This window comes from Helicoverpa armigera, chromosome 3 (genome assembly GCF_030705265.1).
Source record: "Helicoverpa armigera isolate CAAS_96S chromosome 3, ASM3070526v1, whole genome shotgun sequence".
Lineage (NCBI taxonomy): Eukaryota > Metazoa > Arthropoda > Insecta > Lepidoptera > Noctuidae > Helicoverpa > Helicoverpa armigera.
This window is the reverse complement of record NC_087122.1, coordinates 8,545,481-8,565,460: the sequence shown is the minus strand read 5'-3', so window position 1 is coordinate 8,565,460 and position 19,980 is coordinate 8,545,481. Positions and strand designations below refer to the sequence as shown.

General features: G+C 34.7%; 1 protein-coding gene across 1 annotated transcript in view; it reads left to right on the top strand.

Annotated features, from left to right (window-relative positions):
• Positions 1 to 19,980, top strand: part of LOC110375850 (neuronal acetylcholine receptor subunit alpha-10) — a 59,796-nt gene that overhangs the window by 33,693 nt on the left and 6,123 nt on the right. The window contains exons 4-8 of the mRNA XM_064043597.1: positions 2,973 to 3,189; positions 4,827 to 4,961; positions 5,770 to 5,848; positions 6,540 to 6,639; positions 13,198 to 13,339. Coding sequence (XP_063899667.1) covers positions 2,973 to 3,189; positions 4,827 to 4,961; positions 5,770 to 5,848; positions 6,540 to 6,639; positions 13,198 to 13,339 — 673 coding nt within the window. The remainder of the gene's footprint in view (positions 1 to 2,972; positions 3,190 to 4,826; positions 4,962 to 5,769; positions 5,849 to 6,539; positions 6,640 to 13,197; positions 13,340 to 19,980) is intronic.

Genomic DNA, 19,980 nt, shown 5'->3' with positions numbered 1-19,980 from the left:
TATAAGTCGAAGCCAAGTAGGTTTTAGAATATCCATAGGCTCTGAATTGCCACACGTAATGCGAAAACTGATTTTCCATGGCGTTATTTACCAAGAATTTAAAACCCCGTGCTTACTAATCAAGAGACACTTTTTTAATAAGTTAGTTTTATAGCGATCATTAGGCCTGTGATCAAGGACTTCAAGCCCATTTTAACGGAATTTTCCATCTTCAATTTGTTATTTGTGCCCCGTCTAATTTCATTTATGAATTTGAATCTGTGATTTTGTCTGACGTTTTAGGAACATCAGCGTGATATACATAATATTGTTTGCTACAACGAACAAGATTAAGAGTAATCCCTGTTTAGTACCTCCTCCGTGTAAAGAGGTCCTAAAGTCTCAAGACATTTGGCCGAGACAAGAATGATGATGATTACAATCATCCATTCAAGTGCCTTTTCATTGTGGCGGTACACAGGTACCCTCGATGAGCCTAAATGGCCGCCTAACAGCTATTAAATACAACATTACATTTTCTTTACAGATATTTATTTAGCGAATAAATAACACCACAATCTTTGTATTTAAGAGGGAGTTCAGGCGTTGGGAGGCCACGGGACGACCATGAGGGATCGATTTTTGACCGAACAATACCTTAACCGTTTAATAAAAGCTAGGGTTTTTTACGAGTTTGCACACGATCAAAAATTCCATTGTGTGTACAAAATGAATATGATGTTGTTTTGATATTTTACGCTTTATCAGAAAGTTAAAAGAGAGAGATCAAATCGAATCTAGGAAGGTTTTCATTACCACAATAATAGTTGATGTAGTGTTCTTCATATTTTGTGCACGGTGCCAGCTATTTTCATCTGTAGAAAGATAACTTCATCGCAATATTTCCGACTAAACATTTTGAGTAAGAAGATTTTTAGAAAACCAAACCGAAGTACGAGAAAAGTATACATTTTAATTTGCAACCCCGAAGGAAGCGGCACAGTTCGAAACGAGAAAACAGATTGGAAATCAAGATAGCAATCCAGTAATCCAGTTACGCTGACGTTACCGAATTCTCGATTCTTTTGTACGAATAAATAAAAAGTCCTATGTGTAGGGTGTTTATTGTGAAAAAATGGGGAAGAATGTCATTGTGCGTAATTTTAAAGCGTCGACGAGGCACACAGTTCTTGGTATACAATGGCCGGGTCCCGTATATTACTACATTTTTCATTAGGTATTCGCTGTAGTGAAAGTACAAGTATTGTACATACAGACTGCAAAATAATGAAGCTCTGTTATTAGTTGTATGCTAGCAGAATAATTACAAGAATAACTGTAAATAAGGATTGTACAGTTTGTAGGTATGTGGCGTTATTTTGTTCGTGTAGCATTTTAGTAATTTATTGTAAACTGACGTACCGCCCTGTCTTCACTCGAGTAACGTTTTAATTATTTTCGATGATAAAAACAACTTTGGTGACTACATATTTTTATTCAAAAAATAATTGCAATACAGGTGGAATTGCAATTTTTTTTATGGAATTGATGTAGATATTTTCAATTTGAAAAACTTACCACATTTGCTTCGAAATACACGTTGCAAAAACTAGCCTATAAAAAGATATATCGGATTGATATTTTTTATTCATGAAACATGTATTTCAACAAGCGTATCCGGGTACTTAATAAACTCAGTTGGTACTCAGAAGCACGTTCCATAAAGGTTTTAATGGTACCAAACCACTGAGTCGGCATTTCAGCGAATACACTTCGTGACGTACATATGTGGGCCGGCTCGCATATTTCAATTCAATTCAAAGCTACGATCGCTACGAATTTTATTTTGACATACCGGCCTTTTATGAAAATACAAATAAATTTACTCAACACTTGGGGATTCGTGATAGGCCTTAATGTTATTGGATTTGACGTATTTAGGTCTTAGCTTTTAGATTTTAAGCTAATCTCATCCTTTGTAAGTAGGAGTGACAAAACAAAGATGAATTTTGTTTCAAGAACTGTAAATTGAGCTAATTCGTTAGTTATGACGTTTACTTTGTTAAAGTAATAAAAACAAGATACATTTTTGTATCTTGTATCTATGTATATTCTAGGAGTAAATCTATTTTCAAATGAATACCATTAATTTTCAGCTGAGCTATGCCTGTATAATCAACTGTGTAAAATTGGCATGAATGAAAAGGTCCATTTTATCTATCAAACCAAAAATACCCAAAGGATTGATTGCCTCCCTTAAAAAACCTTTCACTAATTTAATGCTCTCTTTCGTACCTTATTTCAAAAAATATTTGCGAACCAGACCTCTAAGAATTTAAATGACTGATTTCAGATATAAACTGAGCGGTCAAATTCGAGACGTAATATTTTTGCTTCTAAAAAAACTTTTCAGGCTTTCTTGTTTAAAATCTATCTCCTTAAAATTTGATGTCTCTCGGGCCGGTGTTATTTGACTTTTAAATTGGGATGCTATCTCTTTTCGAAATAGATTTTCGTCTTTTATCCACGGTCTGACATTCTGGAAGACTGGATTGGTACATATTTAAGGTTTCGCCAATTTCAAAGTTGTGAAGTTTACGCCTTTAAATAATGCCGCCTCAATTGTCTTACTTAAACATTCTTACTTAAGAGGGCTGTAAGAGTTCTCCACTTGATTGTGGAGGAATTAAAGTTCATCATTCCTTACCGCTGTAGCAGAATAATTACCTACGTTGAGTTTAAATGTTACCTTGCTACTAATCTACCACACATGTTTCTCGTTTGTTTCACTTTTGTCAATAAAAACAGTTTTATCGAAAGCCTTTCTTGTCGCACCTCAGTACGACTTTAATAAATTCATGTGGCAATTCTAATTTGTTCATATGGTATATAATTATATATGTATGGTATATAGTATATACCTAATTTAGTAGATAAATTGACCTCCTTCATAATTTCACCTGTCTAACCATTTCATTTTTCTTTATCCATAGTTGGACCTAAAAAAACAATTCGACGAAGGTGACACAACGAATTACCAGACGAACGGCGAGTTTGACCTGGTGAGCTTCGAAGCTATTCGTCACGACCAGTACTACTCGTGCTGTGTGGAGCCCTATCCTGACATCACGTACATCATCAAGCTACGGAGAAGACCTATGTTTTATGTCTTCAACCTTATTCTTCCTTGTCTACTTATTAATGGGATTGGTAAGTTGGATAGTGATCTTTAGATATACCTAGCAGTTATTAAATAATTTTATGAGCTGACAGTTTGCAAACTACTAACCATACTAACGATATTCCTCATTGATTTTTCTCAGCTATGTGAGTTATGCCAATTGTGGTTTCTGAACAACGAAAATAATATTGTTCGTAACTTTTTATAAATTTACTTTGGTTTTGATGGTTGAATTTTGACGATGAATAATCATAAATATCATGAAAAAAACAATCAAGTTTAACGACCTCTTGTTTTCTTCGTATCGTAGGCATCAAGGTTTCTCAACAATATAGAATTTCAGAAATTGTAGAAGGCGGATTATTCTACTGGTTAAACTAGAAATTGTATCGTGAATAATAAACATAATATGGCTTAGATAAACAATTAGGCGCTGTCGGATCTAATGAGAAAACATTATCAAATGGTAATTACGTTAGAAACTAAATACATAGGAGCTAAATATTTCTTGTTGTTTATTGTTATTCCCGGGATATCTTTACAGTCATTATGTTATCTACTCTTAAATAATAGGTATGTTTTAGTATTTCCTAGGCGTTACAACCTACATCTTTTGAATTGCTTTCTTAAAGCGGATTTTATGTAGTGATCCATACATTTGCAATATTTATTTAGCTTAGCCGTATTGGCCAGTGAACAAATTGTTTTCAATAACCAGTTTTTTGCATGATTTCAATTAAGTAGAAGCCTAATAAAACTTATTGCTTTTCCATTTTTAACTATCGACATTTAAGTAATAAAATATTCACTTTATAATAGAATGGAGTATATTCAAATGAGCCTTTTCAATTCGAAATCAATCACATTGAAGTTGCATTTACATACGTACATAGTAAGTTCACTCGGCTCTACAGAATATGTATTTATTGCTTCTAATTATGTACTCAATTGCATTTATTGCTGATTGTAAAAAAAACTTAATATTTTTCTCACAAAGTAATACAAATTCGAACATTCTTGTAAAACAGAAACTAAATTCAGTCTTAAACCCTAAAACGAAGCATCACTTCAGTACGTAACATCTCGTTTAAAAGGAGAGCAAAATCTTTCCTTTACACGGATTTGTAACAAACTTATTTTGTTCCTACCAACCGCTGATTGCCGCAAAGCTCATAGAAGTTTCGCCTTTATACGAAGGAGCTCTTATTGTAATAACATAAATATTATTATGATGATGGAACAAAACAAGAATATATTTGAGATAATCAGACAGATGTTCAAGTATAATAATAACACAATAAACGCACACAAAGCCTTACTCATTGCGAGGATAATTAGATTTTACTGAGGAAATATTTCATGCCTTTGTTAATCGTAATTGTATGAATTAGTACGCAACACTTTCATGACTAATTAAAGGTTATATGTGGTCGACATGATGGAGAGGAACCAAATGTCAATTAAAAGTGGCTGTGATTTTTCGAATAAGTAATTAAAGTATAGTTGGTAGGTAAATTATTCCGATCATTTTTATGCAAATGGGAAATAGAAAAACCTAATGACTTTTTTTGCAGTTAACAAGGGAATTCAGAACTGTTTTAATACGTGCTTGTATGTAGTTATTTCTAAACGTATCTAAATAAAACCTTTTATATTTTTCCACTAGCTCTGCTCGTGTTCTACGTGCCGTCGGAATCAGGTGAAAAGGTGACCCTGGGCATAAGTGCACTTCTGTCTATGACCGTCTTCTTGATGACTATAAGAGACACATTGCCGCCGACGGAGAAAACGCCTCTTATTAGTAAGTTATTTTTAATACCCATATATGTACAGGTACAATATGAACTGTTTCAGAGGCTTATTTGTTCTAGACTAACATTTATAAATAACATTAAAAGAGAGATTGCAGGTAAACAAAGAAACGTAGCAATAATCTAATTTAAAACTCAATTTACGTGCTCGAAAATTTTAATCATGATTGACTTTTGATTACAATACTGAACTGTATAAAAATATACCTTCTGTACCTTATTTGAACATTCGTTTTTCTCATACATAGGTACGATGTTTTCCCAGTTGGCCAGTATGGATTTTGTCGGTATATTGTGTGTTGACTATTATTCTTTTTGACAAGGAGGAAATGTCTATCGGCAGCGATAAAGTACTCGAAACGTTTTATTTCATATCGAGAAACTCTAGCAAAGGCTCTTCAAATACGAGTGAAGTCGATGCTTCGATGTACTCAAGATAAATCACATCTTAGTCATAATTCGAGGTGAATAAAGGTTAATCGCAGTTCCTATCTTGTTAGACTGAATGATATTACTCGCGGCATCTTTTATGTACTTAATCTTACAAAGGTATTAAAAATCCGGGATGTTTACATTATATTAAATTGTAAGTGGAGTGCGTTTTATAGTTTTATGTAAAGACTAAGATGACAGTACTTTGTGTTATTACAGGCTGTTATTTATTATATGTACTTGAATAATAACTTTTTAATTTCCATTTGTTGTGCTCTGCAATATTCATGCTACTCTTGAACTATATAGAATTTGGATCGTTTTATTGTATCGTAACCAAATACTAACATTTGATTTCTTTTACAGGTTTATATTATGGAGTAAGCACATGCCTGGTATCGTTCTCAGCGTCACTCTCAGTCGTCACGCTCAACATATCTTACAGGCGAGTATCATAACCACAATTTCCCCTTTACTAATTAATCTAATTAAATCTATACGTATTTTATTGACTTATTCGATCAAACAAAACGGCCACGCAAATTGATGAACAATGTTAAACAAAGCAAATTGCTCAATTTAAGCACGCAATATGAATTTTATGCTGAAAAATATTCGCATTTTGTGTAGGAGATTGAATTAATTAAGCTCGTTTTTTAACCACAAAATTAGATATGTAAATAATAACGCTGTTGAAACCTGGAATATTTTTGGTATTGGATGAGAATAGATTTTCTTTGATAAAAGCGTTTTATAGTCTTCAAAACAGCGCTAAGCGTGTACGCTTAAAATATAAAATCTTAATTATTTACGGTTACACGTGTATCCTATTTTTTCCAATACAGAACAACTTTCTATTTACAGCAAATCTGTACTTTATAAGTAAAAATAATAAAGATATAGCATAAGGCTCATGGCACACATGAACGGCGCGGCAAGGCACGGCACGGCGCAGCTGTAAGCTCGCTGTCACCCTACTGTTGGCTTTTTACATATATTGACACGTTGTAAAATTATTTATATAACTATTTAAGGGTCAAATTCAAATGACAAGTTAATCGCTGAGTTGAAGCCATGCCCTGCCGTGCCTCAAGTGTGTGTGTGTGTGTTGTGTGAACGTGTGGTGTTGCTCATAGAGGAGTGAGAGGGCAGCCGGTGCCGGCGGTGCTGCGCGAGCTGGTGCTGCAGCGGCTCGCGCGCCTGCTCTTCATCAACCTTGACACTGACGCACCCAAGGTAAGGGCTCGTCAAATAAGCACCCTTTTGCAGTTAGCCAATTGAAGTCTCGCGCATGTGTAGTAGGTATATTTCGAATCTCGTGAATTCACTTGTAGCTAAATTCGGAGCGGATATGTTAATTGAAAATGTACTTACTTTTTAATTTCGCTTCAAACTCCAAGAAACTGTCAGTGGTTTTCAAATATACAACTTCGTGTCCTAGTTCTAAGTCCATAGAAATTATTGTCGACGGCAACCTGAAACAATATAACCTAGATATAAAAGGTCCAAATTACTATACAATTTACCTTTTCAATTCGGCCTTCCCTTTGATATGTAGAACTAGGTATAGATATTACTAGGGAAGATGAATCGAGCACTAAACTGCCAACCGTCACGATGTCGTATCTTAATCCGTGTTAGTTCTGCGATACATTTCATTTAGCAAACAGTTCCATAGAGCTGTCAAACTCAAAGGTAATGAATAACAGTGAGGATATACACTGCTACCATTAATTACAGGTGCCGCAGCTATCACGCAGTGATTGCTAACTAATTTGATGGACGAGTGTTGTTTACCTACTGAACAAACGTTTAGTGTGGTAATGTAAGCTTTTAGCGGTTGTTCAAAAAGGGCGTATGTCCCACTAATTGAGGTTGAATTGTAGATCTTAGTTGATTAATTATAGAGTCTGTTTTGTCGTATAGTAAAATCAAATCGATATTTACTTCCTACAAAATCTCAGCCACATTAATTTGTTTAAGTCTATTCGTGCGTAAGTCAGTTTCATGCTTTATTAGTCGATATTTGCTAATTTCTAAGTGTGGGTACAGCGATGTATTTACCTACACATCTCCTTTGGATTTAATTTACCTAGTTTGCATTGGCTAGGTAAGAACACTATTATGTGGAAGAAAGAAGTATGCTGTAAGCTGTAAGTAATTCGATAGTAAGGACTTAGTTCACGTTTTTCCTTCGAAATATAATGTCTCTACACGTGGTTTACAAAAAATGATTTCTATTTCGCATATCTATTTTGAGAAGGTCGACGCTTTCAGCAAGTTTAATATTTACGTTTCTGATATTTTCCACTCATTTTAATTTAGTGCCATCCTAACTTTGTTGTTATTTTAACCTCAATACGAAAGTGGTATTCGTTGGATATCTAAAGCCGAAGTTCATTGAATATATTATGATGAATTAATTAACAATATCATGGAGTGACTGTGCCAGGATTATGCAAAATACTGAACCAATATTTGTTCATATAATTTATCATGAATTTTTAATTAATCGTTTGATGTGGTGTCATTAATACCAAGTTCTAAATAGAAGAACATTTTGCAGCTGTAGATTTTAAAAGGGAACAAATTTAATTCATGAACATTATCCATTTTGGCTTCCTCCTGAGAAACCCTTCTTAATTAAATAGAATGTGGTTCCATAATTTTAATAATGTTTTATCTTTACAAAAAATGAAATATTCTAGGGAAATAAAAGGATATACCACAAAATACCAACTTGAACGTCAAATCTAAGGTTTCATAAAAGTATTGTCCTTGAATATAAACTATTGTCACTTGAAGATATTGGGTAAAAATGTCCCCACATAGATTTAGTCTATTTTTCCCTAGTGGCGGCCTAAGGCGTTGATTTTCCTGGAAGCTACCTATGCACACTTACTAAGCTATGTATCACCATTGAAAATACTACCAAGGGACCGCAGTGCCGAGTACAAATAATATTTTTGTTCCCACAATAAAATTGTCCTTTGAGAAATAGTTTCGCTTTGCGTGAAATCGGCCTCTTTTGGTTTTGTTATCTTTCTTTAGGTAGGTACAATTTATAGCTGCTTGTTTATGTAAAGACCAGGAAATATTAAAAATCCTTTTGTGTCTATAAAGCATGATTTTTTACGCTAAGTGGAGATTAAACAAAACAATTCTTATGACCTTTTCAGCTACGTTTGAAGATGAGAGTTGACCTTTATCGATATAACTAGCTGTTGCCAGCGACTTCGTCTGCGTGGGCAATTTGGAATTTTCAAAATACTACTTATGCCGTAGCGTAGGTGTATTCTTTTACATAACAATATAATTAGGATTACCACTTAGCAGCAGCACGGGTTGCTCAATCAAGGTGGTGTCGACGATGTGTGACTATTTATCTAAACAAAAGAAGTAAAGTTTGTGACGTTGAGGAAATCTCTGGATCTAGTCAACCGATTTGGAAAATTATTACGTAATTCTCACATAAAACAAAGGTCTGACAAAGTTGTCATTTGTACATTTTCTGCTGCAGCTGCGACAAATCAGGAGCCAGAAAGTCTGTCAAACAGTTTTACTTACCATGGATAACGCGGTGTCTAGTTCACTGGGTTGAAGAGATCAGATAGGCACTCCAAGTAAACATTGGTACTCAAAAAGATTCGGTTTGACTGGAAGCCAACACCCACACAATTGAGGAATAGCTGGGTGGATGATGACTGAGTCATCAGGCAAGCGCATAGGTTCACTACTTGTATTTCGGGGATTTTCTGTGCACTCACTCACTATGTTATGTTGGAATTCCACCGAAATGTTTGCATTAGTTCACGATCAGGTAAAGTATACGTCCGAGAGAGTAAGTCCAATTCGTGTGTTAGCACTTGATGCCTCCAGTTCTTCCAAGATTTTCAAAATGTACGCTCGCAATTTGTCATTTCTTGGTGGAGCCAGCAGATCAGAAGAAACATAAGTGCTGTGTATACTGTGCGTCACTACTGCATAACGGTAAAATTTCGTCTTTATAAATAGCACAAACGTTCGCTCTCTTGCGGAGGACGTTTAAATACCATATTATGTGTCACACGTAGGTAAACAGGACAACAGTACATTATCATCGAACCGCTTTCAAAGATCTGATGAGCGAACAGACCAGAACTGACTTGATCGCCTCGAGAAAATCAGAGCTCTATGAAGCGATCATTCGCTTTGGTTCTTACTGTTATTGTGGTTTCTGAAAATGTATTCAATTAACCAACGATGAATATAATTCTTAGCCGGCCGACTCTTTTGACTTCTCGAAAATCATAACGTTGGTTTTTGTGCAGTGCACAAACGGAAATTCGATATATTACACATTCGATATTCACACTTCTACAGAATTGATATTAAAAGGTTTGATAACGGGCTATAGTAGCGTAGTTAAACTAACTGAAACAATTTTAGTGATCCTTTAATAAAGTTAGAGAAGCGGGTGTGCATGATGAACATTAAGAGTTGGTAAATACGTGATGAAGATGACCTAATTCATTACTATTCTAATTTGTTCATGTACCACAAAACTCAAGTTAAGGTGGAGACAAGGATTACCAAGCTCCCAAAGGCCTGGGCATTTGCAACACGTTGCATGGCATCCTGGAAAGTTACGTAATTCTCAGCCATCAGTTTGAGCAGCGTGAGGGAGTGTCAGGCTTTGGCCCTAGTGGGCCTCACAGGGGTTTGCTGAATCTCCTTGAGGGGCGCGTGAAATAACGGGTCTCCCAGAAGCCGGAAAGTCGATGACCCACTCAAAACTAATCGCTCACGCCTACGGTGGCCGGGAGTCGTCTCTCGACATCCGGCTTTCGTGGTGTCTTACCGCAGTGGCTGGGATGAGAGTTGGGAATTTTCAGTCGCTCCGCCGCCTCATTCTTTGTCATCCCATTTCTTCTTGCTCCAGATCATGGTTTAAACCGGGGCCGGGTGCGATAGGTCGCACAGTCCGCACAGTGGTGACACCCGGACGCCACCTCCATGAGATCAGAGTTGGGAATGTATGTTTGCAAAAACTAATAGAACATTTAGCGAAAACACGTTTGATAGTAATTCTGTCTTTGTAACTGAATAATATAAATGATATACACGTAGCTTTATAAAAGGTGTTTTTTTAGACTCAGTCCGTGGGTCTGACTGTGACTGTTCGTAATTGTAAACGGTGTATTTGTGATATAATTCTTAGCTCGATGATTTGTGATCAGAAGTTGAAAGCAAGTATGTCTCTGGCCTGCGACGCGTAATTTGTACGTTTTCAGAACGAACGAACTCTTGTCTTCTGTTGACATCTTGTTGACGTATTGTGACAGGTAGTTATTCCCATTGATGTTAATTTTAGAAGTGACACAATGTTTTCGGTTGTATTTTGCCTACATTCTTCATTACTCAAAAAATATATTAATAAGGACCTTCTATTTATATGTAAGTGAATTCAAAATAATGTAATATATTAAAACCAGGAACTTATTTTTAAGGATGTTTGAATACTAATTACAATGTTTTTTTTTTATAATAATAAAATCTTAGACTCGCAATGCACTTTCAGTGTGATGCATGTTTGTTATTGGATGAAATGAATGGATATTCATGTTTATGAGAGGTATAGCTTATATTATGTCAGAACAACATATGTAGACTTTTTAAGAATATGGGGAAGTTCATAATTTCTTCGGGACGTGGGTGCCGCTTCCCATGGGAACTACTGCCCGCACCGGGATAAAATATACCCTATGTTACTCGCAGATAATGTAGCTTTCTAATGGTGAAAGAATTATAAAAATGTCCCTGATGATGCGCTGATATTTCTTGTAGTGTTTTTATAGTAGCGAAATACACACGTTGTCATATAATTTTTTCTTGAAAGTAAGAATACATACCATGACAAAGTGAAGTCTGTTTTCATTGATATTTTACCTACTACCAGTTTTATGGCACATCTGTTTCTGCATGATTTTCTTCATCTATAATTTTAGGATATCATTTCTTTAAATTCAGTTTTTTGCTCAAGTTACTTATAAAAGCGTTATTTTCTATGTAGAGATTGATAAAAAGCCGATAAACTTACAAAGTTCAACATTAAAATATGTGTCATTATTGCACCCGCTGTTGCAGAAACGTTAACAGAAATTATCGTTCATTGCTCATCCCCCGTAGGTGATAGCGTGATAATATATATCCTATATGTTGAACCGGCCCCCGGGTAATATTCATGTAAAATTTGATTTAAATCTATGCAGTACTTTTCGAGTTCAGTGAGACCAAACATACAGACAAACAGACATACAGACAAAAATTCTAAAAACTATATATTTGGGTTCAGAATCGATAATAGATCACCCCCCAAGTATTCTTTTAAAAAAATATTCAATGTACAGTTTTGACTTTCCTATCATTTTATTATATGTATAGATAAAGCGTCATGTCCCATCCCAAACGGATTGTCTTACGGCATTTCAAATCGGAACCAGGAAAAAAAACAGGGTTGTCGTCAGCAATGTTTTAACAACCATCAATTGCTTCCATGTCGACATATTTTTGTAAAATCCAATTCTTCTTATTAAGGTTTCTGAGAAATCGTAACCGCTTCCTCTGAGGGGAAAGTTAGGTAGGTAAAATATTTTTTTCCGGTAATGTGCAATTATTGCTATATTTTACTTTTAATGACCTTCAAGCTTCGGGTAAGAATTATGTTTCAGATCGGTTTGTTCTATGCATAATGCCTAGGCAATATTAAAATGCAATAATCTCATATTTCAAGACAGAGTTCTGTTATAAAGTTTTGGTTCTTACAGTGGAATAAGAACCCTTAAAAAATATTGCCTGGCTGTGCAGTCACGCGATTTAAAATAGGCGGCGAGGGTTAGTTACGCCGAATAAAAAGGGTAAGCCAATCTGCATTCTGTAAATTTTTACTTAACCCAATAGCAAAGGCATTATATTATCACAATTTTCTCTACCATTGGCCAAAAATCCAATAATAAATCAGCCGCAACTTCAATCTAGGTAACTGATAAATAAAAATATCTCTGCAATACTCATATAATTCGATATTTTGAATATGTAAATAAGATTCGAACTTCGGATTTATAAAAACATCTGATATCGTTGGGGACTTTGATTTTGTAATTTGAAGTCGCGAAACTCGTGACCATTAAAAGTTTTTCATAAGCTCAGTGTCAAAGCTGATTTTCTTGTTAAAATTGTATTTCGCTAAGTAAAAGTATACACCACGATATTTGGAATAACTGATAGCTGTCGCGATTTTTCCAATAAAGCTGTAATGTTCAGTGGCAGTATTTTAGATTTCAATAAGTTATTTCGCAGCAATTTGTTTCTTGAATTTGAAACATAACGGATATTAAACAATGCTATGCCAATTTTTTTGCATTCCGGTATGACATTTGGCAACTTCGTAGCTTTGGGCAAAAGCCGGTCAAATTCGAATACAGTACAAATCGAACACTTTGAAAAGGCAGATTGCTTTATTGCGTATGGACATAAATCTTTGTTTTGTTTTTTTCAAAGAACTTGAGTGCAATTTTGGAAGTGGTTCAGTTCAGTTTTATTGATATTTGACCAGCAATAGCCATTTTCAGTTTATCGTTTAGAAATTATTTCACATTTCTACTTCAAAAGGTTAAGTAGGTAATTGAATAAAGTTTATCAGCACTTTGACAATATCTTCTCAATTTCGTTTTGTCACGCACGCCTGAACATGCTACTGAAATATGTACTGTTATAATTTAAAATAAGTTTCTTGATCACCATTCCTTTTCCCAGGGTGACAGCGGCACGGTGACATCGGGTGGGGTGCAAGTAAACCCCCGAACGGGGTCCCGGCTCAAGGCGGAGGTGCGTTGCGACGGGGTCCCTCTAGCCCCCGCTTCACCGCGCTTCGCAAGGCACAATCACAACCATCTAGGTAAGAAAAAGTTAAAAAAAATATATTACATTTGCAAAAGGCTGTGTAGTCAATGTCATTAATATAGATTTTTTGAAGTCTTAGAATTCAGATATAAGTTTGATTGCCCGACTCCTTGATCAAAACAAATTCTGGGATCAAAATTCTGGTTTTCTACCTTCATTAAAATTCAGCGCCTTAAGTCATTTATTCGGTCGTTCAACATTGAAATTTTTGTACGCACAAATTATTTAGTACCTTCAGTTTACTTCTTAAATAACAATGTTGCTAAAATATTCTCAGAAAAAGTATTGTAGGTTCTTTTCAGCAAGAGTACACAGAAATGCGCAAGAAGTCGGTTTCAAATAGGTACTTCGCATATCAAAACAGCACTGCCTGAAAGATTGTCCTAGGCTACCTTCAACCTTTCATTAAAATTTATTCTGTGAAAACACTTTTGTGAAAATATGTGTTCCGATTTTTTCCCTGTAGATATGGGATATTCCGTGTCTACTTCGTGTGGTTTATTGGAATAATAAATTAAATATAATATAATTTTTTTTTTTTGGTCTGTGGCAACCCTGTTGACAAGACGTCAACAAAACTTCTCCCAATTAATTAATTTAATTTAAATATAATTTAAGTGTTATTTTTATAAGTTATAACATTAATTCGCAATAATAATAAACACTTATTGCTGGGACGGTAAATTTTGTGATATACTTTGTGTTTTACTGTGTAAATATAACCAAGTCTCGGCCTGTCAAAGTTCGAAACTTGGTATAACGATCTTTGAAAGTTTTGAATTAAAGTGCATTGTCATCGTGAAATCCTGTAAGTACTATCTTTTTTCAACTTAATTTATTACTGAGAATTCTTATTCTTCATTAGTGATTACCGGAGAGAATAATTAACATCATAATAGTGCCTAGAAAATAGTTTCTCACACAAACTAAAACACTTTCATAAACACCTACCTGAGTTATTGTTTTTTCTGTGCAAAATGGAAAGAATAATGACCAGGAAAGCCACTGCACGTTTGGAGGAAGCTAAACTCCAACAAACACTAGTGGAACTTAAGAAATATAAGGATTTGTGTGGGGATCTACAGAGGGAACAGGATGACAATGAGAAGGAAGTACTAAATATTTTAAACAATAATAGTAAATTAAAGAGTGAGATGGCAGAACTGCACTGTCAATTATTAAACATCACAGAAGAACGGGATAAGCTCCAACACATTGTTGACCAGTTTGACCGGTGTAGCGATGAGTTTGACACAACTCTCAAACACAACGCTGAACTGAAGTGTAGGTTGAGTGAGGCCCAGGACACTATTATTAGGATGGAGAGTACCAGCCAGAGACTTCAAACAGAGCAAACCAATGCACTGTTTGAGGAACTGGTTGGTACCACTCAGTGCAGTCTACTGACTCACTCTTGAAAAATAGTTCTCAAATAGTGACTATTGACCTGACTACTGACAACAGCTTTGCATCAATATCCCAGGTCAAGCAAATTATTGGCAGCAAAAACAAAGTAAAGAAATATGCCAAAATAAATAAATTTATTAAAAGGACTCAAAAGTTAATAAAAAATAACAAAAATAATTACACCAAAACCTACAAATCATTAAACAGTTGTAAAAAACTGCAATTAAATTTCAATAATAGTAAAAAAGAATATGAGGTTGATATGCAGCGTCTGCAGTCAAGGATTCTCCATTTACAAGAGTCATTGATGGCAGTTACATGCAAATATCAAACCTCACAAAGAGAAATGGGTGAGTACATACTGGCAATGAACAGCTTGGTCGATCTGTGTAGTGAGAATGAGAAAATGTTTAATTCATTAACAAACAATCGAACACCAGGTTGTGAACAAGAACTGCCAGGCTGTTCAGGGTTAGATGGTTCTCATCAATCTTCTCATTGTATTAAATTAAATAGTTGTAAAAAAAGTACTTCCTTCGACACACAAAAACCAATAGAATTAATACAAAAGGAAAAAAATAATTGCAAAAAAATAGTAATATATAGCGATGAAATTGGACAAAACATGTGTCACAGATTACATCAACATTTAGGTGAGCAGGTAATAAACTATTGTATGCCTGGGGCTACTTATGAACAAATATTAGATAAAATACTAAGCAGTAGTTACTGTCCAACTACTACTCTGGTTGTACTAATTGGGAGAAGAGGAAATGCCACTATTAAATCAGTTATTAAATACTTTGAGTGTTTATCTCAATTAAACGTAGAGAAAATAGTTTTGTATGCTTTTCCCTATGGCAAGGGCTTGTCACAGACAGAAAACAAATATAGACATAAATGCAATCTCAAAATACAAACTATGACATTGTATAATGAAAAATTCAATTTTATTGACTCTAATGTACTCATTAGTAATAATTATTTTATGACAAAAGATAATTATTATCTTTGTAATTTTTATAAAGAACAAATAGCAAAATCGCTATTTTATTGTATTTATAACAAAGCCAAATGCTTGGCTAACGATACTGCTCCTTTTCAGCAGTCTAGTTTTATTTTTCACAGAACTTGGAATTAGTTCCAAGTGATTTAAATTCCACCACCAGACAATAGAGCCAATCTCTAGCAATAGTCAATCGATTATTTTGGATTGTGACATAAATACAATTATATCTTCAAATGTACAATTAAATACCGCAAAAAATGTTGTCACTTCTGATCCATCAAACCCTTTGAGTATAAATACTAGAAACAAACAGAATTTGAATATATTCCATCAAAATATTCAAGGTTTGATTGGTAAAGAATTGGAATTGGAGTTGTTCATGAACTGTAATAATATAGATATTTTATGTTTAACTGAGCATTGGCTTAAAGAGCATCAGTTCATGTTTAGCTTCAAGAACCATTGTGTAGGCAGCTCGTACAGCAGAGTAAATATAATACGTGGTGGTTCTCTAATAATTCTTCGCAATACCATTAAATTCAAAGAACGGAAGGATATTGTGAACCTTTCTGTTGAGCGAGTAATTGAGATATCATGCGTTGAGCTTGAGCAGTTCATTGTAATGAGTGTATACAGGCCCCATGTGCAACATATACAATTTTTGAAAAGCATCTGGAAGATGTATTATTCAAAATTTCTAATAATAATAAAACAGTTGTCGTCTGTGGAGACTTTAATATTAATATACTGGAAAATACTGCTATTGTTAATAATTTTATAACTCTATTTAAATCATACAACTTGTACAGTACATTTCTCGAGCCAACTAGAATAACTAGCACTAGTGCTACATGTATAGACAACATTTTCACAAACTTAAAACCTTTAAATAAACAAATTTTAAATGTGTTGGATTCTGATCACTCTGGTCAATTAGTTATTTTTCCTATGAAAACTAACAGAGGTCTGAGAAAAAATGTAAGTTTTATTCCTGTAAACAAACATCGCTTGGAACAATTTAAAAATAACTTGTTTGAAACACTGCCTGAATTGCCCTATCATGATAATCCTGATCAAGCTTACAGCCTTTTATTCAACTTAATTAATTGTGAATTTAAAAAGTTTTACTACTAAGTCCATATCTGTTTGTGATCAGGCAACATTTAGTGATTGGGCAACGCGGGTATTTACAAAAGTAGACAGAAGTTGTTTGAATTATACTATGAAAGATCATTCAATCAAGATGAAACATTTAAACAGTACGTTAAAAACTATTCAAAAATATTTAAACGAGCCTGTACCTCCGCAAAATCAGTACACATAAAACAGAAAATAAAAGCTTCTGGAAATAAAATAAAAACCACCTGGAATATAATTAATTCAGAAATAGGCCGATCCACTGTACGGAATCGAGACTTTCACTTAAAAATAAACAATGTAGACATTAAGTCAGACTCGGAGGTAGCATCTGAGTTTGAAAATTTTTTCACCAATATCCCTATTTTAACAACCAGAACTCTGATGGCATCTTCCAGTTCGGCTCTTACAATATTAAAAAATTGTGTTGCGGAATGTGACAAAGGTTTTGAATTCACGGTTGTCAGCTCTAAGGACATTATTCAAGCGTATAAAGATCTCGATGTAAAAAAGACTGCTGACCTTTGGGGATTGTCAGTTCAGATAATCTCATCGATAATTGAAATAATTTCACCTTATTTAGCAACTGTGTTCAACTCTTGTGTTGCATCAGGTGTTTTTCCTGACTTGATGAAACTTAGTAAAGTAATTCCATTGTTTAAATCTGGTAGTACAACCGATCCATCAAATTTTCGGCCAATTTCAATTTTACCCACTTTGAGTAAAATTTTTGAGAAGTTAATATTACGTCAATTGTTGAGCCATTTTAATAGAAACAACTTGTTGCACACTAAAAAATTCGGATTTACCAAGGGTCGTTCTACTACGGATGCGGGCGTGGAATTGCTTAAAAATATATTCGAGGCCTGGGATTGCTTAAAAATAGATTCGCAGGATGCGCTCGGTATTTTCTGCGACTTGTCCAAGGCTTTTGATTGCGTGCACCATGATATACTCATCAGGAAACTTCACCACTATGGTATCAAAAACAAGGCTCTTGACCTTCTGACTTCTTATTTGCATAATAGAATTCAGAGGGTGGATGTCAATGGTAAGAGGTCTTCTGGATCTACGGTCACCATGGGGGTTCCACAGGGTTCAATTCTAGGCCCTTTTTTGTTTCTTATTTATATTAATGACCTCCCTTATCACGTAAGGGATAATCACAAGATTGTGTTGTTTGCCGATGATACTTCACTCGTTTTTAAAATCAAGCGCCAACTCGACAATTTTGACGAAGTTAACAATGCACTCTCAAAGGTTGTTCATTGGTTTAATGTCAATAATCTTCTTTTAAATGAATCTAAAACGAAGTTAATTAAATTCTCAACGCCTAACGTAAGGCAGTTACACACCAATGTACAACTAAATGGAGTAGAGTTGAAGCCTGTTGAGTCAACGGTATTTCTTGGTTTGACCGTTGATTCCAAACTCCAATGGGGCCCACATATAGTTAAATTGTCAGGAAGGCTTAGTTCAGCCGCCTATGCTATTAAAAGATCCGACTTATCACCGATGTGGACACAGCCAGAATAGTTTATTTTAGTTACTTTCATAGTTCAATGACGTATGGGATTCTCCTTTGGGGAAACTGTGCGGATGTTGAAACTATATTTATTCTACAGAAAAGAGCTGTTCGAGCCATTTATAATCTGGGCCCAAAAGTTTCTCTCAGAGAGAAATTCAAAGAAATAAACATTCTGACTGTTGCCTCTCAATATATTTTTGAAAATTTAATGTACGTTCGTAAAAACATTTCTAACTTTGTTCAAATGTCTGATGTTCATAGCATAAATACTAGGAATAAACATAATCTCGCTGTACATGCTACTCGCCTCCACAGAGTAAGCAACTCGTTCATGGGTCAATGTATACGCTTTTACAATAAACTTCCCAAAGCGGTTCGTGACTTACCTATCAGGAAATTTAAAAATCATATAAAATCCAAACTCTTGAAAAAAGGATATTACAAAATATCTGATTATTTAAATGATAAAGAAGCTTGGGAATGAGCTGCTCGCTTAGTGAGTGATATCTTTTTAAATGCCTGTGTATTGTTACTTTTGACATTTAAATATTATTATCATCAGATAACTTTTATTAATGACATTCTTTTATTGACATTTATATGTTATAATTGTATTTTTTTAAATTTATTATTATTATTGTGAATGTGAGTATCGTGTATGCGAGCAACATTATATATTCTTATAACATAAATACTGTCTGGCGGGTTTGAGTATTTTTAAATGGCCTACGCAAATGTTCTGCAGATCTGGTATCGTCGTGTGACAGGTCGTTGAGCTCCCTAAGATATGGTTGAGCTACACGACGACTGATGCATGCGTGCCGTCTGTTGGGACTGGTCAGCTCCAGCCTGATGTGGCTCTTTCCTCAAAAGGCCATTCCAGACCGCGTACATGGTGACACTCACACATAATTATTTCATTTATAACATGTTTGGACTTTAAAAGAGACTATGACCCTTGAGTTTGTTTCGGCGTTTCTTCTCAGGGATCAGTCAGTTAGGAAATGCCGGCCTCAGCGTTCTTAAAATGACGTGTAAAAGTGATGTAATGTCCAACTTGCAAAATAAACAATTTCATTTCATTTCATTTCATTTCATTTCATTTCATTTCATTTAATATGATAAAGAATTCTGTAGAACGCCACAGTCGTACCCACTATTCACATCTTCAGGAGATTAATGTGGGTTGTCCAAACGCCTACTTGATATTATTGTGGATCATTTCACAATAGGTAGAATATTTTTTTTCTAAAAACCTTTGAAAATATATTCATTATACTAGCTTAAGCTCAACGCCGCCTACTGAAAAAAAAAATGCTTTAGGTAATAGTATTAGGTCCAACAACGCCAGGTACAGCTCTTGAAAACACTTGAATAGTTATAATAATTCTTACATATAAATGAAGTTAAGCTAACACGAGCAAAGTTGTAAGTAATAATTTTCTTCTAAACATCTGTTTCCTCCAACTTTAGTTCTCTAAGTAGCAAAGGAATATTCATTTCCTAAGGCAAAGAGCACACGTGTGGCTCCTATCTACCTGTTGATATTGCTTCC